Raw genomic sequence first — 27,295 nt, 5'->3', positions numbered from 1 at the left:
ACTACAAGCACGAACACTTGTAGGAAGATGAAGATATTGTCTCCACGTAGAAGTGATTACTGCAGGGGGGTGTATAGTTCAGGTGATCAGTCACTACCGTCCTGACTTAACAGTTCATGCTTATGAACGCTTGCCCTCCCGAGCACGTCGCGTGCAAGTCAGCCGTGCCGAACCCGTCTCAGCTCCGTCCGAGCTACAGACCGAAGATCGACGCAGGATTTTTAGCAGGACTGAAGCTGCGTTTCCCGGTGCTGTGTCTGTGGAGTGTGAAGTTTTCCACATGGACAGATGGAAGGTGCCAAGCGGCCGTGCGCTCGAGTGTTTACGTTCTGCTTGTTCCGCATCTCCATTTCACCGCTCCACACGCTGAAAGAGTAATCCAGGGCAAGGACGTGGGACTTTTAGGATTCCTTTAACTGTGACTGAAACAACAACAACAACAACGGTCACATGTATGCTGCTTAAAATTCCAGCACCCCAGTGTAAAATATCTCTAAACTAGGGGTCAGTTGATTTACGAAATGGGGTCATAAGAGAAATTAATTAATTTAATTAATGTCCTCTTGTCCTCTGATGAATATTATTACTAATATTTATGTTACTCCTATCACTGTAACTTTGAACATTGATTTTGTGTGCTACTGTTTTTCACTTATTTTACTTTTAAACATGGAAAAAAAAGTGCCATATTTAAATGATGGGCGTACGTTCTCTTTTACTGTTATTCACACTCCTGATGCATTGCACTAATGTTGGAGTTCGTTAATAAACATTTCTTCGTTCATGTATCTTTGCTACAGCTGAGTTTACATACGCCTTGCAGAATCTGCAAAATGGTGGTAATTTTATAATAATAATATATTTTTTTTATTTAGTCCTGCCCTGAATAAACTATTTCACATAACAGATGTTTACATATAGTCCACAAGACACAATAATAACTGATTTTACACAAATGAACCAGCTCATAGTTGTTCATGAGTCCGTTGTTTGTCCTGAGCAGTTAAACTGCCCCCTGTTCTTCAGAAAAATCCTCCGGGTCCTGCACGTTCTTTACTTTTCCAGCATCTTCTGGATATTTGAGCCCTTTCCAACATCGGCTATATGATGCTGAGATCCATCTTTTCACACTGAGGACGACCGAGGGACTCGTACACGACTATTACAGAAGGTGCAAACGTTCCCCGATGCTCAAGAAGGCAACACGATACATTAAGAGCGGGGGGTGTAAACTTTTGAACAGGATGATCGGTGTAAATTATTTTGTTTAAAGATTTTATTTTAAAATTTAGTACTACGTAATATATTTACATGTTTCCCAAAAGACAAAACGATAACAATTTACACCGATGATCCTGTTCAAAAGTTTACACCCCCCCGTGTTGCCTTCTTGAGCATCAGTGAACATTCGCACCTTTTCGTAATAGTCGTGTACGAGTCCCTCGGTTGTCTTCAGTGTTAAAACACGGATCTCGGCATCATATAGCCGCTGCTGGAAAGGGCTCAAATATGCAGAAGATGCTCTTCCAGCAAATAAATAAATAAAAAGTATTAAATAAAAAAACAAAATGCAATTTTTATGATCCTTCTTATTTTTAAATCATTACCTTTTTTTTTTTTTTTTTTTTTTTTTTATAAACAGATTCTGCAAAGCGTGTGTAAACTTATGACCTCACTTGCAGTTCCTCAAAAATATCGAGTGTCTCTGGATCAAGAAAACGAACGTATACTGAAACATTTATAGTATATGGACTTATAAGTGAAAACTGATAAATCTGGAATAAAAACGTCGGGTGGTCGAGGCTTTGGGTCGCAGAAATGTCCGTTTGGGATCGTTCGCCCAAAAACATTGAGAAACTGTAGCGTAACCTGAATTCTACTGTGAGCCGTGAACAGGAACGTGATCTTTATTTCCGGGTTGATGATGTTTTTTTTTATTTTAATTTGTTTGTTTCTCTGTCTGTAGTCCAACACCAGCAGTCCTCAATCCCAAAGACCAGCTGACCTCTCTGACGACGAGGTCAACGAACTCTTCCAGAGGCTGGCTGAGGTGCAGCAGGAAAAGTGGCTGCTGGAAGAGAAGGTGTGACCTTTGACTTCTCTCCTCAATGCTAGCTGACAGTTGTATTGATTACTGAGGGCAGAAATGTCGTGTGTGTGAAGTGCCTGAGATTAATGGATAATCCTGGCTACTGTAACAGAAGTGTCTCATAGTGCTACATTTTGTGCGCCGTTATTTAGTTTTATTCATTTCGCAGACATTTTTATTCAAAGTGAGGGAGAATCGGAAGTGCAGAGCTAGGTAGCTGATGGTTACTTGCCTTGGTCAAGAGTTCAGCAGTGGCTCTTAGGCTTTTGTAGGAATTCAACAACAGCCTACTATATAAGCACCTGATCTGGCATCGGGCAAAATCCAAACGTTGTGATTGGTCTAAAAGCCACAGCGATTACAAGTCATTATCTCATTGGCCGAACGAGCTTTTCTGATCATACCCTGGTAATGTATGTGTATAATATTTACTGAACCAGTGCATGAAAGCTTAGATGCTCCTGGGTCATGATGCCTATGGTGTGAAATATACATAACACTAAACCGACACAAGTGCTTATTTAAGGGACGCAGGGTTCAGTGCCCTCATTTGCATCAAATCAAAGTACTGATTTAGGTTTTTTGTAACGGCTGAGATTAGACGCACCGTTTTGACTGCGTCTCCTGATTTAGATCATCTTGGGTCACTGGGAAAAAATACGGTTAAGATCCCGTGACGTGACGTGTTCTGTTACAATTCATTTTACGTTTAAGTGAAGGAGAAATGTCGTCATTTTTTTCTTTTTCTTTTCTTTCTTTCTTTTTTTTTTTTTTAACCTGCCACATCCATTTAGTTTAAACTGCTTGTCATGTCTCCTGTGGTGTTGAGGGACCAGTATAGCATGTGCTGTTTGTTCTTGCGTCAAGGTGAAACACTTGGAGGTCAGCTGCTCCTCTATGGCCGACGACATCTGCAAGAAGAGTGCCATCATAGAGACTTACGTCATGGACAGCAGGAGAGGTAAGAGGCTCACTGGCTCTCGGTTTGTGTTATTTAGCCCCGGGTTTATTTGCTTTGTCCCCGAGTCGTAACGCTGCGTGCGCTTGCAGTTTTCGATCAGCTGTTAGCCATGCCTCGGTTCCTTTTTTAAATGATTACTTATCATGTGAACAACCGCTGTCCATTGGAGGGTGAAATAAAAAGCTGTTTTGATGTCACACAGTCTGTGTAATCTTATATTGGGGCTCTATAACTAGGCATTTCTTAAATTATATGCAGTTTGCAGCCTCGGGGAGCATTCACTGTAGTCTTTCATCCATCCTGCTTGACGTAGTTGTGATGTGTTTTTAATTAGGGATGCAGCGATATTGATACAGGTGTCGAGGATTGATTCGATACAATGCTCATTTACCGTGTACTCGTATGAAATGCTCTCATACAGTACCACGTGATCGGGTGCAACCTGACCTGTATCTTGTCACGCTGATGAAATGACCGATGGCATGAAATGACAGCTATGTGGACAGATTTCACGATCAAAGCACGCTGTCCTCGGTAAAAATACCCAGAGGAGGAACTACAGGATCTTCCTACGATACATGGGACCTGATCAAATATCTTCTAGATCGATATATAACGAATGTATAATACTAAGTACGAGATTCATTTCGGTATCAGCATAAAATCATACTCGGTCTGGGAGAAAAAATACTAAGAGTGTCCCTAATTTTCATTAAGCTTGCGCAGGCACCATCTTCATTCAGGATCTTCTGCGTCTCACGATTCAGTCCGTACGCAAATCTCAGCTTTGGAAGCAGTAAAACTCCCAAGTCCGTGTAAACAAGCAGCCGGTATAAATCGTCACTTGTCTCGCTCGTGTGATTTCTCTATAAACGTTTGGCAGTCTTTATTTATAACGCTGCTATTTTTGACATCTATTCGTGGATATGATTCGAAGCAGTAGTGTGGAAAATGGGAAAGCGGAGAAAAAGAAGAGCCGATCGGATACACAGAACCGCTTGCCCGGGGATGCTCCTAGCAGCACGTGTAATCGTGGTACGAGTGCAAATAATTCATGGAGGTAATGAAACACGGGGTGAATTCACCTGTTTTTGTAAAAAAAATAAATAAATAAAAAAAAACCAGTTGGCGTGAGTTGATATTTCACGACTTTTGGTAATCTCTTTTTATTCTTATATATCAAAAGAACTTGACCTGTTTTTTTTTTGTTGTTGCAAAGCGTGTGTAAACTTATGACCTCAATTGCAGTTCCTCAAAAATATCGAGTGTCTCTGAATCAAGAAAACGAACATACGTTTTCACATATCCCGGCTTGTTAGGAAGGGAAGCTGGGGTCAGAGTGTAGGGGCAGTTATGATACAGCGCCCCTGGAGCACATAGGGGTTAAGAGCCTCGCTCAAAGGCCCAACAGTGGCAGCTTGGTGGTGCTGGGACTTCAACCCTCAATCTTCTGATCAGTAACCCAGAGCCTTAACCGTTGAGTCACCCACTGCCCGAGGTGTGGTATACACCAAAAAGGTCATGTCGGTTTATCTTAAATAATTGTTCATGTTCGGTGCAGAGGGAAAATCAGTCAAGCACATGAAGTTTCACGTTGGAGAAAAAACCGCCCATGGCTCCACTTATGTTTCGATTCATTCATTTAGCAGACGCGAAATTTTTATCCAAAGTGACTTACGAGCGAGGAAATACAAGCAAACTGATACATCGAGCGGAGAACGATACAAGTAGCGCTACCGTACATCCCACCTCTGAGGGTCGGGACGGTCAGTTCGAAGGGTCCTGAAAGGGGAAACTTAGTCCACGTAGTCATTTTCAAATGAAAAACGTCAAAGTGTACTAAAGCTGTGAAATGGACCGTTTTGACCTGAACAGAACACAATGAGTAAAGAGCTCCGTGTAGCATCTCCTCACTTTGCTCAGATTAGCATCAGCTCTTGCCCTTTGTGTTATCTGTCTGCCTCGATGCCCTTTCTCCCGGGCCGAACGAACGTTACCGTAATGAAAATCGACTCCGAGGATGAATGAGCGTGGCGTTCGCTCCTCTCCTGTTTCTGGTGTATTTATTTATTTATTTTCCCAGTCACTTCTGTGCTGATTAGAAAAGCACTGTACTGCGAGCGTGCAGATGCTCTGATTAAGTGTGTGCTGGTGAGTTAATGTCCTAAATCAGTTCCTGATTGAAAACAATCAGAATTAACTGCTGTCGGAAGACACCGGGAGACGCTGTTGCTGAATTAGTATTCGGTACGTAGGTCGATGGGTTCATAGAGAGACCGACGGCCCGTTAGTGTTGCGGCCCGCCGAGACACATCACCTCGTTTACATTCAGCCTCGCTTCATACGCAATTACAGGAGAACTTCACAGTCCAATCCTGCAACACGTAAACAATCGATTACTTAAATTCCCATACGACCGACTTATTTAGTTGTAAACTCCGAACTTGTTCCCGGGTCCGAAACGTATATGAAAGAACAAGGAAGTCTCCGTGTCAGCAAATTTCTGTGAAATACGACGAATAGACCGCTTCAGGACACGGCGTACCTCCACTTCATCACACCACCCTGTTGTTGATTATTTTCCCAGGACAGCGTAACGCAAGATGTTTCATTCCGCACATATCGCATACTTAAGCAAGTGATTACAGAGCACAGTATCTATCATGATAACATAGAGCCTTGTTACGAAAACCTTGTTTTTCATAACCAACTTTTATCAAAAGAAGCGGTGTTTATTTACATGAAGGATGGTTGCGAGGGGAATGAAACGGTAGGTACGAAATGAGATTTTTAACATCTAATCGAATTTCTTGCTGCTACAATTAACAGTGGATTTATAAAACCATCGACAATCCAGAAATCATATCATCCAGCCCTTTAGCAAGGAGGTTTGTAATAGTTCATGAATCTCGTTTTCCACACTTTGACTGAAGTAGGTTTTTTCCATTTATCTAGCAAAGCATATCCCAAAGCACAGCTGCGATCAGGTGAATTTTTCTGTAAACACTCCCGAAAGCACGGGCTAGAAAGCCCCCTCTGACGCGAAATGACCCAGTTTTCGATCTGGAACTGTGCAGAGAGACTCGTAATTCATCACTGGAGTCTGTTTTCGAAAGTGTGGCTTGCTTGTACGCGAGTAAGCACTCATTCGTGCTCAATAATATCGCCTGTCACGAAGTCCAGGCTGCACCGCACGCAAAGGCTAGCTCTTAAAAAAAAAAAAAAAAATAAAATAAAAAAAGTGTTGCGGCCTCACCGGAGTTTAACTTCTGAACATCCAACAGGATCTGCTGCTTCACTTTAACCGTACGATTTTTTTTTTTTTTTTTTAAGCGGGCAAGTGTAGACAGAGGTGGTGTTTTGTCATACGCATGATCAACTACGAGGAACGTTTGGTGAATTCCATATTGCTTTGAACTGATGATCACTGACAGTTCGTTAATGTATATTCCAAGAAAAGGAACGTCTCCGGGGTTTGGAGGTTCGATTCCCGCCCCCACCTTGTGCGAGTTGAGTTCGCATGCTCTCCCTGTGCTTCAGGGGTTTCCTCCGGGTACTCCGGTTTCCTCGCCCTGTCCAAAGACGCTCGTTGTAGCCTGATTAGCATCTCTAAATTGTCCGTAGTGTGTGATTGATTGTGCCCTGCGATGGGTTGGCACACCGTCCAGGGTGTCCCCTGCCTCGTGCCCCAAGTCCCCTGGGATAGGCTCCAGGCTCCCCGTGACCCTGTGCAGGATAAGCGGTACGGAAAATAGATGGATGGCTGGATTTAGTGACTGTGCTATTATATATTTTTTTTAACAATTTGTTGACAAGCAGGTTCAACAACCAGAAAGCGAAAAAAACGACTACACTTACTGGCCACTTTTAAGAAGAACACCTACACGTTCATGCAGTTATCCAATGAACCAATCATGTGGCAGTAGCCCAGACCGATTTGCACGAACCACTCTATATAACCATGCTGAGCAGAAAAGCACCTCAGAAAGCAAAGAATGTCAGACCTTGAAGCAGAGGACCACATCAGGCTCCAATCCGTTCAGCCAAGAACCGTCAGTTATTCCAGGCAAATACATGGGACTAGGCAGGGAGTCCATATATATTTATACCCGACCCCCGCCCGCCCACGCCCAAGAAGTTTTCTAGATTTTTCCTCATTGGTTTCTTGTGTCGTATATCCTTCACTAAGCTCTCTAATTCTCAGTTCCGCAGTATTAATCAGAAGAAACGTTCGTTTTATTTAATTCAAAGTTTACTTTTTCTCTCTTGCTATCGCTCTTACTCTATACAGTGTGATACAAAACGCTCGGTACTACCGAAGTGTTTAATTTAATTACACAATCACTAAAAGCACTCTGTTTTCCCAGCACCTTGCTTGAGTAACTCTGTTCAATACTAATGAATAAATACTAATGAATAAATACAGTTCCACCAGCACAATGCTATTGGGAAATATTCCAACAAAATTCTGTGTTCATCCCAACACAACACTTCTTCTTTTTCTTTTCTCTTTTTTTTTTTTTTTCTCTGACCCTTAATGTGCTCAGATAAGGACTTGGTTGAGCGTCTTGAATAAAAGTCAATATTCATTTTCCATCTAGATTCACTCCACTTTAATTCCCATCACACACACACACACACACACACACACACACACACACACACACACACACACACACACACACACAAGGCCACTTTGATGAGGTATGCGCTCACCTTTTGCCCTAAAAGAACCTTTTCCAGATCATTGAGATTACAGTCATTACTTCAGGCGCTCTGTCTTCATTAGCCTGCCAGAAAATGGGTTAATTTTGTGTCCGCAGTAGAGAGATGATGATGATGATGATGATGATGATGATGTGACTTTATCCTCCCCTCCCCTACGAGCTTTCCTCCTGTTTTAATTTCATGACCGACTGATTTAACATTTAATTTAACATGCCAGACTAGGTTTCATTAAGGCCAGCGTCTTCTAATTGTAAATATTGTGCTATAAAAGTTGAAGGTCTCTGATCCTTTGAGGTTGCAGGACTACCTGCACAACCGCATTGTGTTTTTCCCTGGCGGTCTTCCCTCATCTGAGCTTTCGTTTTTGTCCGTTACACACATTTTGTGTGTTGCTGATCTCGAGAGCTTAAGAAGACTCGGCCCTTGATTTTCTCATCACGGGGCTTTAGTCCAGTGTTTTTAATTCGCAAGCCTCGTTTGTTTTGACTGGCTCAGGATTCGGCAGCGAACCGGATCGCCTCGATAAGCCGCCTGTTCGATACAGAGTTACTCCGGACTGTCGGAGGTCAGCCGTGAAATTTCTGGCTCGCCGTATTTGCTAATCAGAATGTCCATGCACGGGGAAAACGGACTTTCACCTATGGATTACAAACGACACATTCGTCACGGATGTCGCTAGGGGTGATTTCAGGTTTTCTCCGATATTTTCCAGTTCCGAATGCTTACTCGTGGATGGTTAACATGGCACCCATACTGCTGCAGCTGATTATATCCACGCTAAATTTTATACAGTAATGTATACAGAAATAAACGTAAAGTAGCCATCTTTACGATCCCTACGTATTTAACCACCTCGGGCTTCAAATGAGCACATCCTTTAGTTTGTATAATCACAGCTCTCACTAGGGTGAGAAATAGGATTAACCAATCGGACTCATGTATTTTTCCCCACTTCTTACGAAATCCAACTAGTTACGCTCTGAGCCCCAGGATCTCCGAAGACAGCCGACGACGCCTAAGGAGGAACGACGCGAAGGTTTTCCAATCTAAGCTGTCACTTTCCTTACGACAGGGATGTTATTTTAATGATTTTCTGTAGAACTGTCACGAGGGCAACGTTATTAATTCGGCAAGATATGCATTGAGATGTTGTGTATTGAGTGATTAAATATCAAATTCATCTGCCCCAGATGCAAGAGCGCATCACGCTTATCGGTATAACTGTACAGATCATGCAGGTATTTTAGTGAGTTCTCCTAATAGTGAGTACTTGCTACGCCACTGTCTCTGCAGTGATGGAAGTCTGTAGATGGCAGCGTGTTGGTCCGGGTCAGGAAAGGAACAAGACTTGCTTTGAATGAAGAAGCTGGGAAGAGATCCTGGGTCGTGATGTAGGGAAGCAAACGGAGCAAGGATGGAAGACTGTAGGAAAGACAGGAGGGGCGGGGTTCGCAGAAGCCGAAGACGCCACTACGGGATGAGGGCCGACATGAGCAGTGATGTAAATGATTCAGCATGCAGACATGCCCGAGCGAACCCAACACTCATCCTCAATAATGCAGCAGAGGGAGAGTGCGTGCTGCTCTTCTCTCTGCACCCGAGTCTCCGATCGAGAGGAAACGAACGTCCGACCTAAACAGTACAGTTTCTCCTTTTTATCTCCTGCATCGAGCAGTCCTGTTCGCCTGAAGACCACGATCAAGATCAAGTCTAAGATCTAGTATGTACTATGTGGAAGTAGCCACATTTTGCTCTTAAATGGATAACAGCGTTGGGTTTTTTTTTTGTTGGTAAAATTGTTCACAATGTCCTGGAAAAGGATGAGATATTAACGAGTTTTAAAGATTTTTTTTTAAGGGGTATTTTAATGATTATATTCCAAAGTAAAGTGTATTATAGTGGGTTGGGATGGGCAAACCTTCTGTTTTCTAAGTGCTGTATGTTTTGTAGGTTTTATTTATGAGAAACATGCACGCATGTTGTTGTGAAGGCCACTTTACTTGTGTTCAGAACGTCTTTTACTTTACATACATATTCGTAAACGGAATGTCAGCGGGACACAAATGACGCCCCTTATCGCAGAATCACCCAGATGTTGCACAGTGGTACTAGAGATGCTGATACTGATAAAATGACACACAGCGATAGCTAGGGGATTTCACTCCAATGACGTTCGAGTACTTTAAACGTTAAAGGCACGTTTCACCCTAAAACGTGTTACACACCAATCACACGTCGGCCAAGACTTAATCCAGTATGTAAATCATCTTAAAAGGAACAGAGCCAAACATTAGAGCGAAACGTTCGCTACGTGTCCATCCAAGAAAGGTTTATCGCATTGAAATGTATCAACCTGCGATGGCCGCAACATCACAACCAATTAATTGGCACAGTGTCTCAAACGTAGGCCGTGACATTCTAAAAATGTTGCAGCCAGAGACTTTCTGTGAAGTGTCTCTCCACCACTACGTCCCAGAATGCTTTATTGCGTGGGCTGTCCCAGACCCATGGGCTTCATCGCATAAGGGCATGTACTTGGAGCCCTATCAGACGAGCAGCTGCTCCATTCTGACGTCGTCTTCTGATATTTCATACAATCGCAAGGAACTTTATTTGCGACTTTATTTACTTAGTTATTTATATTTAAAAAATTTTTTTAAGATGACCTCATCACGCACACCATTTTATCAGTAAAAGGCCAATTTTTTTTTTTATATATATATATATATATATCAGGCCAGATTGTCTAATTTTCCGATAACAGAAAAGTGAAGAGAAAAAAAAAGTGCATGGAGACTTGGTTATTGTAGGCCTGGATTGTGTTTCAGTGCAAGTCATGCTTGGATCACATCATGATCTGATTCATGATCTACCTAAATGGACTTTAAATGTAGCTATAAGTTCCTTTTTAGCCTCATCGCAAATGATTCCCATCATCATAACTCATTTGCTGAGGCATATTTTAATCACAGCATTTGTTCAATGTTTTTAATTGTGATTTACTCGACAGGTGAATATGGCATTTGCTGAAGGGATCTGAAGTCAGAGTCGTCACTGGTGAAAGCTTTTTGAATTGAAAGTGTTTGCCGTAAGCATGGGATCAGAGAAACCTTCAATCAACACTCGCTGTTAATGCAGTTATTAAGAGCCGCAACAATCAATCCTTCCTCACCGAGGATAATCAATAGGTCTTGAACTTGAAGTGCTTATACGTTCAGGTATTGGGATTTCTGCCTCCGATTTCACATAGTCTAAAGAACCACATTCTTCAGTTTACAGTTTAATCAAAATGCAGATTTGTAGCGTGTGTGGAAAAAACCGTGTGTAATATAAGATGGCCGTGTCTGCGAATGTGTGGGACAGAAGAGTCCGAGCTAATCTTGCATTAAGGTTCAGAGACTGTGCGTGAGAGAGAAGCACTTTCTGTCTAAGTGCTCTTCCTTGCAGGAGGCTCTCAAGCGAACACACGCCTTGCTGCATACTGCAGGTCCTCTACCCCACCCGTTGTGTGGGTTTTTTTTTTTTTTTTTTTGTGGACTTTTATTGGTGCGTGAATTAACCTAACTTATCACCTATCTACGGGGATTGAAGCCAGTTGCTGCAAATCGTTTCATCTACTCGTGCCGGATCTTACATTAGAACCACAAACCCATGCTAATGGGCTTCCAGCTTAAGGTTGGGGGATGGGGGAGATCGAGTCGAGGCTTTTTTGTTACAAGGTGGTGTTTGATACAGGGCTATCATCAAAGAATTATTCCATAGGGGGAAAGATCATGATATTCATCACATTATGATTCAGGTCCATGACAGCAGATGACACATAGCGGTGAAGCAGGTAGGAGCCTCGTTGCAGAGATAAAAGAGCCTGTTTCCCTCCCACTCGTTTTTCCATTTAACCTGTCTCGCTCCGGTGGGAGTCGTCTGCAGGGCTGCGGTTAGTGTGGAGGCAGCAGGTGCCCCGGTGAGTCAGGAGACTCATCCTGCCGGAAAACCTTCGCAGGTGTCCGAACGAAGCTTCTGAAGAACTCGCCACAGTGGAGTTCCAAATAGGATAATAAGAAGAGAAGAGGTTTTAGGAAGTCCTAGCTACTGCTGGACCATTAAAAATAATAATAATTATACAAATTTGTTTGGTCTGTGAAGTCAGTGCCATGTTTCGACAGAACAGAAGGTCATCTTGAAACATCATTGAGACCCCTTTTCTCCTCTCTTGTTGTCCGGTCAGCTCTGTGGCCGGGGATGCCCTGAAAGGCTAACCGAGAACCCCCTTGATGATCAAAGCATCTCCGCCTTCATCCGATGCCTCCGAGTCGAGTAGCCAGACTTCTCCGGTTAACGTTCTCCTCCCGGGCGTCAAGCTGAAGAGCGATCCTGGCTCTGCTCCACGTCTCTGAAACCCATCCCTGCAGCATTTTCCACCCATTAGAGCAAGGAGTCCTCTCTGTTATATCTGCTTTGTGGATTCATCAAAGCGTCTCAATACTCTGCCTCCATGCCGCAGCAAATTAGAATTAACGTTGCTGATCAATATGAAAGAAATACTAGTTACAGGCAGTTCTGGCATTTTCCCATCAATGCGGTCATGAACACAGGGTAGCAGTCGTTTCCTTGGTTGGAGGTTGAAGGATATACCGATTCTTACATTTTCAGCTTTAGCAAACAACGGTGGTGAAATATACTATACGTTGGTGTTCTTAGTTCTTAGTAGGTTTCAAAGATGCGATTACTTCCGGACAAAAATAAAGATGATGGTGATTCCTTGAGACTGGAAATTCCAATGTGTCTACACTTCCCGGTTTTATTGATGCATTTTGATCCAATAAGGCATGTACTGTAAGTGCAGACACGGCGACAGCTACTTTATTAAAACTGACTGGCCTCAGTCCAGGAAATCATCATGACGCTGTCTGAAGTTGTTATGTATACTGAGATTCTCTTCAACAAAACTGCGACTGAACAAATAGAGCTCTTTCAGTTGTGATCAATCACAATTAAGCCCGTCGTGTAGGGGTTTCTCTCTTTCATCTTCGAATCTGCTTCGATAATGCCGGTAGAGGAAAAACCCTGATGCTGCATTATCTATACTTACATTTTACGACACAGATTCGATGTCCCCACACTTCAGTCATTTTGCACCTGCTGGCATGTGTGGGAGAAGAGAAAGGATTGTCGCACTGTGTAGTAGAGGTGTGTATCAGAATAATAAAAAAAGGTGTGGCAGTAAGTGTTTTTTACACTCGTGTGGGCAGGAATGGGCGGTTTTTTAAACTCTGATGTGGATGGGAGTGGATAGTGTTTACTTTCATGTAGGAAGTTTTTGATCTCATGCGGTTGGAGTGTGCAGTTTTTATTCTGATGTAGATAGGAGCGGCGGTTTTTACTCGTGTAGGGGGAAGGGGTCAGTTTGTACTCTCGTGGGAGTGGGCGGTTTTTACTCTCGTGTAGGGGTTAGTGGGCATGTTTTTATTTTCATGTGGGAGTGGGTGGTTTTTACTCTCATGTAGATGGGAGTGGGTGGTTTTTACTCATGTTGGTGGGAGCGGGTGGTTTTTACTCGTTGGTGGGAGCGGGTGGTTTTTACTCACGTTGTTGGGAGCGGGTGGATTTACTCACGCCGGTGGGAGCGGGTGGTTTTTACTCGCATGTTGGTGGGAGCGGGTGGTTTTTACTCGCATGTTGGTGGGAGCGGGTGGTTTTTACTCACGTCGGTGGGAGCGGGCGGTTTTTACTCGCACGTCGGTGGGAGCGGGCGGTTTTTACTCACGCCGGTGGGAGCGGGCGGTTTTTACTCACGTCGGTGGGAGCGGGTGGTTTTTACTCGCACGTTGGTGGGAGCGGGCGGTTTTTACTCACGTCGGTGGGAGCGGGTGGTTTTTACTCACGCCGGTGGGAGCGGGCGGTTTTTACTCACGTCGGTGGGAGCGGGTGGTTTTTACTCACGCCGGTGGGAGCGGGCGGTTTTTACTCACGTCGGTGGGAGCGGGCGGTTTTTACTCGCACGTCGGTGGGAGCCGGCGGTTTTTATTCATGTTGGTGGGAGCCGGTGGTTTTTACTCACGTTGATGGGAGCGGGCGGTTTTTACTCACGTCGGTGGGAGCCGGCGGTTTTTACTCACGTCGGTGGGAGCGGGCGGTTTTTACTCGCACGTCGGTGGGAGCCGGCGGTTTTTATTCATGTTGGTGGGAGCCGGTGGTTTTTACTCACGTTGATGGGAGCGGGCGGTTTTTACTCACGTCGGTGGGAGCCGGCGGTTTTTACTCACGTCGGTGGGAGCGGGCGGTTTTTACTCGCACGTCGGTGGGAGCCGGCGGTTTTTATTCATGTTGGTGGGAGCCGGTGGTTTTTACTCACGTTGATGGGAGCGGGTGGTTTTTACTCGTCGGTGGGAGTGGGTGTTATTTACTCACATGTTAGTGGGAGCGGGCGGTGCTTCCACATGCAGTACTAAAAGATCAAAACACACCCCTAGCTTGAGGTTAATGATGATAACATTCGCTTACTACTACTGCTGCTGCCTTGCTTCAAATTCACAGTGGAAAGAGAGTACATCCTCGAGCTTCTATTCAAGTCTGATACACATCTGTGTCGAATTATATCCATTTGAGCACAAAAACAGCACTCAAACGGGCATGTGAAAAGTTTCCCACAGGAAGCAATGCATTTGTGGCTTTTAAGTGCTGTGTGGCGTAGGGAAGCAGTACAACATGAGATCCAGCATGACTGAGTATATGGTGCATTAGCAATTATGACTCGATGATTGCATATCCTTTTTGCATATGCCATTTTGAGGATTGAATAGGAAACACTGTTATTAAATGATATGTTCGTCCATCAATGTTATTGTTATTGTTAATCTGTCTCAATTATACTTATATGGGATGTGTATCTCAGAATGAACATTAGCAAGAGTTCGTTAGTTAGTTGATATCAACTTTCCTCCTCCCGACTACACACTCTGGGATTCTTTACCCACGAAGACATGAACAGCCACCAGGCTTTAGGTGCTCTTAAATGTTTTGAGGCGCACTCCAGAATAGGATGAGCATACAGTATGTGTGTGAGATAAATGTGTATATATTTTGGTTTTCTGCAAGTTTAAATGGAATCAGCAGTTTGGAATGAAGTACATAAGGATCACGGTCTGTTTTTCCAGCTTTGTCAAAGCACTGTGTTTTTTTTTTTTTTTCCTTCTAAAATATTTTTATCCAAAGTTTGCACTGTTCAGTGAAGCGGAGAAATGCGGTCCAAAACATGGCAACTGGAACAGAAAAAAATCACATGAATAAATCACTAGGATATGATGATTGTAGATCTGGCTAGATATGACCATCCTTAAGGGACGTAATGGTGGAGATTTATTCGATTATGAGTTTATTTGCCTTCGGACTTGTGAACTGACCTTTTAAATTCTCTCCAGTCACCCAGGAAGAGTGATATCGGAGATGGATGCAGCCCGATCGAACCGATAACTTTTGCCCTTGACACTCTTGGCAGGAGCTCCAGAGCTCGACTCGCTGTCGTGCTCTGAAGTAAAACTCTGTCGTGTGTCAGTTGAACTGAAGTACGACTGTACCTGCACTCCCCTGGCTAAATGGACAACCTTACTGTACCTTTTCCCCTCATTACCACAAGACTCGTCTCTGTTTTCCATCTCTTTTGGTCTTGCATAACTTAAATTTCCTGCTCTCTAAATTTTCCAAATGTACGTAACAATACCCCCCCCCCCCCCAATTCTTCCCTATTCTCTCTCTGATCTCAATTCGGAGACTAATGGGCTATGTATATTAATGGGCCTGCTGGAGGAATCACTTGCAGGATCATCTTTAGTCTTGTTTACTTTTGATTGCTGCTCTCTGCAAAATGATTCACATTAAGAAAGCAATTTGTGCGTCGGAATTAATCGGGTTTATTTCAGAGTTTGCTTCGTAAGCATCGTTTTACAAACCTCTCAAGGGGTGCAGGTGCCGTATATCTGCAGCGTGGCCATATTAGAGGACGGCTGATATCCGTTCAGTTTAAAGGCGGGGTTCATTTGAGATTATTCATCTCCCTTGCGTGTGTAGATATTTCTAACCTGTAAAATTTTTACTCGTCGGCAATTGTTGTACGAGTAGAACGAAACGCTTCTCGATGTGCTGTTGTAGCGATCCACTTACAATCCAGTTCTAAAAAATGTCGGGACGCTGTGTAAACAAAAACAGGATGTGGTGATTTGCGAATCTGATAAACCCATATGTTATTCACGATAGAATGTAGAAAACATATCAGAATGTTTAAACTGGGGGAAAATGTACCGTTTTAAGGTGGAAATAAGGTCATTTATTAAGTAACACTTACTTTTCCAGCCTTTTGTTGCCCCAGTTGTCGCGGCCATCAAATTCAAAATGATCTTTTTGTTGTTGTTGTTGTTGTTGTTGTTTTTTTCTTCTTAAAATGGTACAATTCCTCGGTTTAAACATTTTGATACGTTTTCTACGTCCTATTGTGAATAACGTACGGGTTTATGAGATTCGCAAATCATTGCATTGGGGTTGTTACTTTCCTCGAAAAGCACGTCCGCCGGTCACGTTTTATTCCTTACTTCACGTACGGTAGGTTTCCCCACCGAGTTTGACTTTGTCCGAGTGGTCCAAATATGGCTTTGTGCTTTTTTGTTTGATTTATTTGGATTGCACAGTGTCCGTCCCTAATAGTTTAACCATGTAAGGTTTGACGATGTGTGCTGCATTTGGAAAATATTTGCATTGCTTTCCTTAATATCTTGTTATGAAAATCCCATTACTCCACTTTGTTTACACCACAGCAAAAATGTTTGTGATACCGGCAAGCTTTTTACAGCAGACTCATTATGGGACATTTAAAGAAAAGGACCTCTCTTACTGACATCGGTAATGAACGTACATTTTTGCAGAAGTCTCCAGACGACTCGTCTGGTGTAAACACATTTGATGCCGTCTCAGTTATTGAATGGATCCCACATGTCATAGCTGTAGAGCCTAATGGCTTTTACGACTCTTCTCTAAAAGTGTGCGAGAGCGTCTTCACTGTTCGTAAAAGATCCTGAGGTTTGATAAATGTTCTTGATGAAACACCATTGATAATTCTAATGCGGGCTAATGAAAGGTCTAATGAGATTTGGTTTCACTTGGTTGGCAGTAGTCTTGAGAGTGTAGAGAGGCGCGTGAAGACAGGCCACACTGTTCTGGTAAAACTTTCACCGTATTACGGGGTGGGCAGTATGTCGAAAATATCATATCGCAATTGAAGATATGAAGGTGCGCAATATGTATCGCGATATCGAGACCTTTAGTATTGTAAGGCTTTGAATTTTCTAGCCAAACCCCTATATGTATCAATATAGGTAATAAATGAGCGCAGTTCACACTGTGATTCAGACCTCACCCGTGTTTTATCCAAGTCCGAGTCGTTCGCGCGTTTCAACCTCTTTTCCTGTCTCCCAGATGGAGGAGGAGCTGCATCTCATGCTGCTCACCAGGGAGAGAGGGGAGGTCTGAGTTCGGTGCTCCGGGATCTGGTCAAGCCTGGAGACGAGAACCTGCGGGAGATGAACAAGAAGCTGCAGAACATGCTGGAGGAACAGCTCACCAAGAACATGCATCTACAGAAGGTACGGTGTGAGGAGCGATGGACGATATGGGGAGAATATTCCGCTGCGATACGTGAAGACGTTATACATAATACAGTATGTGTCACATGGGTATCATGATTTATCAAGGCAGAGGACAACATCTACAGCTTTGTTGAAGCATTTACGAATGTTGACCTCTGGAGGCATGTAAATGAAATAAAGTTTGCACACCGACGGAGAAAGAAGGGTGGATATGTGGATCTGCTTCGGGTAGGCGTTTCACATGTTGTACGTGGGTGAACGTTGATCTGTGAATTCACGTGCCTCGGTCTCGTCAGCCAATAGGATACAAGTGGGCTGGACTTCAGTAGCTGTTTATTATTTAGTACTTGATTTTAGTTTATTTTATCCCCCCCCTTTAGTGCTTTTATACTGTTGCTTCTTCATGGGTATTTTTGTGGTAAAATAGAGCGTTTTTTTTTTTTTTTTTTTTCTTTTTCTTTTTTTTTCTTCCCTCTCTCGGATACTTTGTGTTAGCATGGAGAAAAATGGAAAAGAAGCAATTAGTACAAAACCGTTTAAACATTCAATCATAAAGCTTTTAAACCACTGACACCTGGCGATACTCAGAAAAGTGAATCATGAAGTCCGTATTGTAACATCGATAATATATTTCATATGCCCCAGCGCTAACAGCGAGCTGGTGGCCGTTTGGGGCAGTCAGAGTGGGAGCTGAGAAATCTTCTAACCGGTACAGGCGGCCATCTTAGAAATGACCTGTTTTAGCGGAAGAAGCAAAAATTAATTCTTATTACAGAAATTATTCTTCTTAGTGTTTCCAGATCCAAATCCAGGTAGGTTTACGTAGACCTGAATCTTAGCAATCATGACTCATGAGATTTCCTGCTTCGCTAATAAGTTGCACAAACTATCGGCATGATGCTGGAGGATTGTGTGTAGAGCTCGTTCTGACAGGGTGCTAGGCAGTGTGTGTGTGTGTGTGTGTGTGTGGAGGCGGTTTGCTGTCACGACGCTCTGAGACTCCAGCGATGGGAGCTTATTCATCGCGAGCCAAAAGGTGGGTGGTTTATTTTTTTTCACAATGAAGCGGTTAGTGGTGCAGGAATAGAAACACTACCCCGGGCGACGCGTTTGATGGGATTACACCATCACACAGATCAACTAATGGCAATTAACCTCACCATCCACTTCAGCGTCCACGTTTCAAGAGAATTCGGTCTGATTCAGACCAGTTAGCATGCTGCTAGAGTTTTAAAATGGTAGTGTTTTAATACAGACGTAACATGTAACGTCCGAGTTCTTTTTATGTAACCCATGGTCATGTTTGTTGGTATGGATTTGGATGTATTTATAATGATTTGTGGAGGTGTGTGCGCATTCAGAATATATATATGTATATATACACGGATGAGAAAACTAGTGTTGCGTACGGAAACGAATAGGATTTTACGCTTATAAATACACAGCAGTGCAGCTTATGCAAGAGGTCATCGACATCGCTGTGAAGAGTATCGGCGAGTATTTGAAGGTTCGTTGAAATTCAATCACTTTTAACAAGCACTACGTTTCAAAGTTAAGTCGGCGCGAGAAAAAGGCCGCACTTAGTCAGTTTTAAAGGCAGAAGCGAGGACAAAAGGTGTAAGCATGCCAGCCACTACAGTTGATATGTCTTGACAGGTGCCTGGCTGAGACAGATAATACGATTGCTTTCTTCTGACCCCCGGAGAACATCTATTTCAAACTCATTTAATAAACGAGTCTCATTACAGTTAGTCCAACGTTTTAGCACACCACTGACATCTTAACTAGGCTTGATTGGGGTAGTTTATCGGCATTCATCCGAAAGGTTTCTTGAACAAATTGACCGCATATCAAAACACACTGCAGTTCATTATAAGAACACAACATTTCCAAATTATGGTTTAACTATACAGAAATATTCAAAAAGTAGAGGTGCAGAAGTATTCACCCCTTTTAATAAAAAGTTGTTGTTGTTTTTTGTACTGAAATTGACTTAAATGTGATTTATATATCAATTTTTAGAATGTCATAACATTAGCACGTTTAAGTCAGTAGCGTTACGGACCTGAGTTTATTCGGTCTATATTGCCCCCTAGTGGAGAGTCGAGACTAGCTTGTTTTTTGTTTTTTTTCCCTAATTCAATTCGATTATGTTCCACGAGACCATTTTAATTTAGAACGCAGTTTCTAAACCCATTTGATGGACCAGATTAGAGGCACCTCGCGGGGCCGTATGTTTGAACCTATGCGATACGCCGGATCTCAACGTTATCACCTTCTGCAGGAATCAGAAAGCATCCGCATCGAGCCAAGAGGCCCGTTGGCTTTGTTTCAGAAATGTTGAGCTCCAAGAGGCACTTATAAAGAGACAAGTGCGGTTCCGTCCACACTGTTTTATGCTAATTTTGAACCTGTGCATGAGAAAACCTGAATGGAAATTCAGCACACACACACACACAAAGAGAGAATGTTTTGCACTCAGCTGAGGTGGAAAAGTGAAGATGACATAGTGGCCCATCGTGGATGTTTTAGCAAGTTTTCACACCGCAGAACAGTTTTGCACCAAGAGTCTGGAACGTTTGATCAAGTGTGAAGGCTGTTTTGTGTGCTTTCAGAAACAATTTCGGTGAAAGCGACCTGCTTTTAGGGCCAGGCAGCAAATTAGGTGATTCGGCAAGACGGACCTCGCTGCACAAGCAGAAGTACAGGGGGTGGGCCTGATCCCACTTCTACAAGCCTAACCCTTAACCAAGACAATGCTGTACAACACGAGCTTTTGGGCCAAATGTGAAAACACGGTTAGTCTTCGAGTGACGAGGTGTTGAGAGAACATAAGAGTGTCACGGGGACAAAATACAGAGACGTGAGTTTTGAATGCGGACGTGTCGAGTTTTATTGATATTTACCGGTATAGCGGATTTGGTGTACATTAGATCGAAGCAGTTAAAGCCGTGCTGAGTCCCCGATGCATTGTAGGTGTGTCTGGTTATCTCGCAGAGCTCATTAAAATCCGCATTTTTCAAACACTGCAAACGCCACCACTATGATACCGAAACGATATTTCGTGAAGCCCCAGTATGTGCGTCAGAGAAGGTGGTCAGGAGTAGGCTAGAATATATCCGCAGTGAGAAGGTGTTTTTTCGGTGAGGAGAGGCTCGGAGACGGTCTGGATCCTTGGCGGAGTAGCGCGCGGGTGTTACGTGAGCCCTCTGGGAGTTGTAGGTTACACAGATGTCCTACTTTAACCTTCACAGGAGGAAACATTACTGAGGAGGGGAGGGGGTGGTGCTCCCGGAAAAAAAAAGTTTTACACGGTTGCTCTGTAGTGTTTAGACACATTGGCTTTAACTGAACCATTATAAGATCACTATGACCACTGTCACCAAGTTTTTTTGTGGGTTTTTTGTTCTGTTATTTTGTTTCAGTGGCCTCAGGTTCCTGTTCCTGGCCAACAGGAGGGGAACCCGATGTGGTCTTCTGTTGTTGTAGGTCATCTGCCTCAAGGTTGGGCGTGTTGTGTGTTCGGAGATGCTTTTCTGCTCACCGTGGCGGTTATTTATCTTCCTGTCATAGCCTTCCTGTCAGCTCGACCCAGTCTGGCCGTTCTCCTTTGCCCAGGCGTTATCGTTTGCTGGACAGGATGCTTTTCGATTGAGATTTTTCTCTCATCGTCGTGCATGAAAATCCTAGGAGCTACTCAAACCAGGCATCATGGTTAATGTCACTGAAATCACATTGTTTCCCCATTGTGGTGTTTGATGTGAACATTAAGTATGTGATTTTTATGCCTTGGATTGCACGGATAAGCAAGTGTACATTCCTTATTCACTTAACGTTCCTGTTAAGTGGCTGGTGAGTGTGTGTATATAAAAATCCACCTGCTGGTGTCCGGTGATGTTCTTAATATGTTCTGTGTGCTCTGGTTACATCTTAAAGTTTCAGGAGAAATAGCAGGCGGAGATGTGAGGAGGAGTGTGTTGGCTACTGTTCAGGATATGCCGGTGTGTAGCGGTAGAAGAGCTATAAGAGCTTGTTAAGGGAACTGGGAACGATCGCAGAGGAGGGAAAGCTGCAGCTGATGGATCAATTGATAGTCCACTGGAAAGCCCTAGCTTCATCCTTCTCCTTCTCTGTCGCTCCTTTTTATGCTTCTCACATAATCTCTCTCTCTCTCTCTCTCTCTCTCTCTCTTTTGCTATTCACTTACTTCCCTCACCCTTTGTCTGTCCTTTTTGCTCTCACATCACGTTAGCAACGTGGGCCGTCACCACTAGAATCCAGTACAAAATGGCCGCCACTTTCTGCGTTCAACCCTAGTGCTGTCGTGTTACTCCTCCTTTTTCCTTGAGAAACCCAGAAGCTCGGGCCTCATGCATATTTGCTGCCAGTGAAGTCCGCCAACCCGGGAACAAACAGTTCTGCTTAATATTTGATGGCCGTACAGCGAACTCGTGGCAGACGGGGCTGTACTTCTGTGTGTGTTGAGGTTTCATCTGAAGCCTGACCTGCGAGAGTAGGTTTTGTTACTTACATCTTTGCGCTCTCGACTTTCTCTTTTGCGTTGTGGTGAGACATCAAGTACCAATAAACCATTATAAGAGATCCCAATACTCCGCGTAGTATTACAGTGCAAGGGTGGTCAATCCCAGCGTAATCCTTTCTGTCAGTGTGGAGTTTCTGCGCAGGTTCTCCTCATGTCTCTGTGGGTTCCTCCAGGTTCTCCGGTTTCAACCCACCTCCCATAACATGCCAGTATGAGGACTGAGATTAAATTCACATTCAGTTAAACGGGTGAAAAAGCTTGTTGGAAAATGAGTGTAAATGTTCAACGTCTGACAGGAAACCGTTATAAGAGTCACATAAGAGCTTCAAAAGCAGTTTTAGCAACATTTTACGTCTTAATTGGTTCGTTCAGAAAGATTAAAGGAAACAAGTCACAAGGAAAAAGTGATTGTTCAGAGCAGTTTATCTTTTTTTATATATTCCATTTATCTTTAAACATGGAGTTTAAACACAGAGTAGGGCGGGGCGATAGGACAAAAATAACATATCACGATAGTTCAGGACATTTTTACGATATGCCATGCGTATCACGACATATAATTAGTAGTAGAGGTAAAACAAGCCAACAACAACAAAAAAAAAAAACGTTAAATTGAATTTGACGATACTTTTCTTTAATTAAAAGATTAAGTTAAAAAAAAAAATCACGTCAAATCAATGGCATCCATTCAAGATGTCTTAAAAAAAAAAAAAAAAAAAGTACAAAACATACATCACCATACCAACGATATCTCGGAAAATTGTATTGCGTAATCATTTATCGCGATATCCATATTATATCGATATATCGCCCAGCCCTAGACCTGCGTTTTTAATACCGCGTCCTGATATCGAGCATGTGTCCCTGTATGTCCCAGCATGCTCTGTATGTTCCTGCTCATGTGTATTCATGGCTCATATTCATTGTTTCCTTTTATCTTGCAGGATCTGGAGTTGTTATCTCAGGAGCTTGTGCGTTTCAGTAAAGGCACCGATCCTGCGCAAGATCCCAAGGCCACGGGCTAACGTGAATAAAACAAAAAAAAAACAACAACCAAGCTGCGCCTCTCGGTCTGATCGCCCTCGGCGACAGAGAGATGCCGCACCTTCATACCACACAGACTGGATGACTGGATCGAGTCCGCGCAGAAGAGGAATAAGAGCGCGATCACTCGCAAGTCCTCAACTGCTGAATGTACTTAACACTGTAACACTTTGCGTGTCGTCTACACAGAGCAGGGCGGCGTCTTCCTAGCTGACCCAGAATGCTTTGCGTGTCGCGTCCATGAACCGTGCCGAACGGGCTTCGTGTCAAACCTCCGCCAACCCCTACAAGCTCGAGAGGGTTTTTCTGTTCAGACTTTCTGCTTCACAACAACAGCAGCTTCCTGTTTCCTCTTTGCGTCACATGTGTAAATATGAAGATAGGAGCGGTAAAATTAGTAATAGATTAGTTCCAGACAATTATAGGATGTATAGTAGTAGCTGGTAAGAAGCGAGTGTTGCGAGGAGAGCCGTGGTGCTCGTTAAGGCTCACGAGTTCGACTAGGATCGTTACGTCTGCTGTTCGTTATGGCGACATAATAGTCGTCGGAGCGTTTTGGGCGTCGGCTGGGAGCGCTGCTGTGAGGTAAATCGACCCCACGGGTTCTCCTCGTTAACCCACCGCCCCTCTGCTTCCCCGCCTCGCTGCTTGCTCGTCGTTTGATCTGTTTTTAGCCTAGCAGGAGAGTCCTCTCATCTCGCACCAAGTGCAGTCCCAAATGCCTGAATGTTGATGAATGACGTCATTCCACTTACACATATCAAAGCTTTTACTTGGCGTCTGTTTTGATTGGGAATTTATTATTTTTTGGACACTACAGATTGAGCTGAGCTTAAACCTTACGCTCTTTTCAAATAATTTAGACCAAGAACCTGTCGGAGATTTCCTGTGTATGTCCATGTCTTGCTCTGCGTGTACGTGTGTGTGTATAAATGCTTGCACTGACATCATGGTCTTCAGTAACGTGTCGTCACCCCCACCCCCACCCCCACCCCCACCCTATTGCTCATTCTGTATAAACATTGAATTGTTGTGAATTTTTAAGAACTGTAATCCTGACCAAAACGCTATGAGGTGGTTCATCATAGGGCAAATATGGATGGTTTGATATTAAAGAAATTCTCCTGCACTTTTTGACTTTTTCAATCTCTGTCCTCTGCTTCTGTCGTGCATGTGTGATTACCACGGAACAAAACCGGAACCTGTTTACTCACAGCTCACTCGCGTGCCCGTCACGTCATGCTAACCCGGACGTACAGTTAACCCCAGCCTAAGAGCGGCAGGTACGTCGAGTCGAATCAAAACCTTTTGTGAAATTAGAGAAACCCGTACATTTAAACTCATGGTCGCGAAAGTAAAAAACAAAATGTACCACTGGTCCATTGTTCTCAAAACCCCCTTTTACTGCATCCTTGAACCCGATGCGCTTCTGACACCTGCTTGCAATAAACGAAGCGTAATTTAGCTCAGAAGTACGAGGAGTTAATCCCGTGCGCCGACTTGACTTCACGTATCCGCGGTCTCCGTCCTTTCCAAATAATCTCTCTGGGGATGAAGCGTCGTGTTCGCGTCCTCGAGAAAAATGTCTTCGGCGAACGCTTCGGCTCCGAGCTGTGGCGTTCTCTCGCTGCACGTAAAGATATTGTTCTTTGAGTTTGACCATCGCTGAAGCGGTTAAAGCGAGGTGAGTGAGTTGTTCGTGTTTTAGCGTTAGACTTATATAGCTTATTATAGTTTTTATGCTCTACTGTGCTCTGATTGGCTTACATCAGAAGGGGGGCGGGGACGTTGGGACAGCATCGAGGTGCTTCACAACACAGACATATATGAAGTGTTATGTTTATGCAAACATTTCAGTCGAAGGTTTCTTTGGGAACGTCAATAAGGAGTAGAGCTTTTCTTGGTTTATGGATGAGCGAAATAAAAAAAGGAAAAAAAGGGAGGGCCGGGTGGGTGGGTTTTGGGGGCGGGTCCGTCGTTTTATCAACAGCTGACTGAATCAGCGTGGCTACTGTAAATGAACCACTGATTTGCCTATGCTAGTGATTTGCCCACTCCTGACAAAGTGCATTCCAAATACACGACTATATCGTGAAGGATACGACCCTGACACTGCTTTATACTCGGATTACTAACAGTGTTAATTAGGAAGAGACAGACTTTATTCCCCAGACTTCAGTCACCGCTGCAGTAAACAGTCTTATTTATCCTTATTTTCCTGAAAGTTTTGCCTTCTCTCTCTCACTCCTTCTCCCTCACTCTCTCTCTCTCACTCTCTCTCCTTCTCCCTCCCTCTCTCTCTCTCTCTCTCTCTCTCTCACTCTCTCTTACTCTCTCCTTCTCCCTCTCTCGCTCTCTCTCCTTCTCCCTCTCTCTCTCACACACTCTCTCTCACTCACTCTCTCTCTCTCTCTCCTTCTCCCTCTCTCTCACACTCTCTCTCTCACTCACTCTTACTCTCTCTCTCTCCTTCTCCCTCTCTCTCACACTCTCTCTCTCACTCACTCTTACTCTCTCTCTCTCCTTCTCTCTCCTTCTCCCTCTATCTCTCTCTCACTCACTCTTTTCTCCCTCACTCTCTCTCTCACTCTCTCTCCTTGTCCCGCTCTCTCTCTCTCTCTCCTTGTCCCTCTCTCTCTCTCTCTCTCTCTCTCTCTCACTCTCTCTCTCACTCTCTCTCCTTGTCCCTCTCTCTCTTTCACTCTCTCTCCTTGTCCCTCTCTCTCTCTCACTCCTTGTCCCTCTCTCTCTCTCACTCTCTCTCCTTGTCCCTCTCTCTCTCTCTCTCTCTCTCTCTCTCTCCTTGTCCCTCTCTCTTTCGCACACCCTCTCTCTCTCTCTTTCTCTCTCTCACTCTCTCCTTCTCCCTCTCTCTCTCTCATACTCTCTCTCTCTCACTCTCTCTCACTATCTCTCTCTCTCCCTCCACCAGCTGGAAGCTCAAGTGTGTGAAAGGTTTAAATGTCACAAATTTAGAGCTGTTTATAATTTGTAAATACACTGACTGAACAATTCCCGAAAGGGTCAGAAATGATACGTTGACGAAACGGAACAGACTCTGTCTGACTTTATGTACGAGTGAGATTTGAGTAAACTGATTTTAAAAATAATAATAATAATAATAAATTCCCTCAGGGGGAAACGAGAAATCACACATGTATTACAGATGCGAAAGATGGAGAGTAAGATGAAAAACACGAGCCCATTCCTCTAAAAGGTTCAGTCTGAACTGTATTGATCATGCTAGTGAATAAGTGGAGGACGTGTGTGTGTGTGTGTGTGTGTGTGTGTGTTTAAGTGTTTAGCGGTAAATCTTGTAGTGTTTATTTATTTGGATTTATTCACTTGCTTAAACAGTCGGTCCATAATAAGATTTCAGCGATCACTAATATGTTGTATATTTAAAATTAGGTGCTTTGTAAGAATAACTACATGCCTAATATAATATACTTTTATTCTCTCGTTTGATTTGGTATTGTTTGTACGTAATCATTCGCATGTTGTGATGTTTTAGATTTCTTCCTTGGACACTACTTCAAACAGCCGTTTTTAGGGTGTGACGGTGAACGGTGACATGACCGGCGCTTTGCTGTGAGGACCTTCACCTTTGAACAGAGTGATTCTTTTGCATTATCTTAAAGAACATATTTCTTTTCAGGTTTTTTTTTTTTTTTTTTTTTTTAATTTTTAATTTTAATTTCTACGCTGAATATCTGTCGAATATCTCGGCTCAGCAGGAACATGGCTGCTAATTAGGAATCTTAAAGCAGGATGTCAGTGCTCAGTCAGAATTTCCCCTCAGACCTTCTTGTTATTTATTCGTTCATGTTTGTCGGCTGTCATGTTCGGCGAAGAGCCTGATTTCTTGACGTCTTGCAGCGTTAATAAAGAATGGCTGGAAACGAATTTTCCTCCCCGAACTCATTTCATTCACGCTGGTAATTGTTTTTCGTGTAAGACGTCGCCTTGAGTCGTTTAGGGTAGCATGGATGGAGCAGCTGGGATGAGAAATGTTTATCTCGCGATGTTTACTCGGGCGGAGATGTCAATGGTTATAGCAGGGGTGTCTGATCTTATCCGGAAAGGGCGGTTGCGGGTGCAGGGTTTCATTCCAACCGAGCAGGAGCCACACCCGATTCCACCTGTTTAATCAGTTGATCTTGGCTTTCAATAGACTCAGGTGTGGCTTCTGCTCGGTTGGAATGAAAACCTGCACCCACACCGGACCTTTCCGGATAAGATTGGACGCCCCTGGGTTACAAAGTGCACTACACACACAGAGATACTCAGATTGGACC

General features: G+C 43.6%; 1 protein-coding gene across 2 annotated transcripts in view; it reads left to right on the top strand.

The window, feature by feature from the left end:
* The window catches only part of gripap1 (GRIP1 associated protein 1), a 67,282-nt gene extending 40,379 nt beyond the window's left edge, over positions 1–26,903 (top strand). For both annotated transcript variants that reach the window (XM_017468271.3, XM_017468272.3), the window contains 4 exons: positions 1,967–2,083; positions 2,957–3,050; positions 17,241–17,407; positions 22,898–26,903. In XM_017468271.3, the coding sequence (XP_017323760.1) occupies positions 1,967–2,083; positions 2,957–3,050; positions 17,241–17,407; positions 22,898–22,978 (459 nt within the window). In that variant the 3' untranslated portion in view covers positions 22,979–26,903. The remainder of the gene's footprint in view (positions 1–1,966; positions 2,084–2,956; positions 3,051–17,240; positions 17,408–22,897) is intronic.
* Positions 26,904–27,295: the final 392 nt, after the last annotated feature.

Source organism: Ictalurus punctatus, chromosome 5 (assembly GCF_001660625.3).
Source record: "Ictalurus punctatus breed USDA103 chromosome 5, Coco_2.0, whole genome shotgun sequence".
Classification (NCBI taxonomy): domain Eukaryota; kingdom Metazoa; phylum Chordata; class Actinopteri; order Siluriformes; family Ictaluridae; genus Ictalurus; species Ictalurus punctatus.
This window is presented reverse-complemented; position numbering and strand designations above follow the sequence as displayed.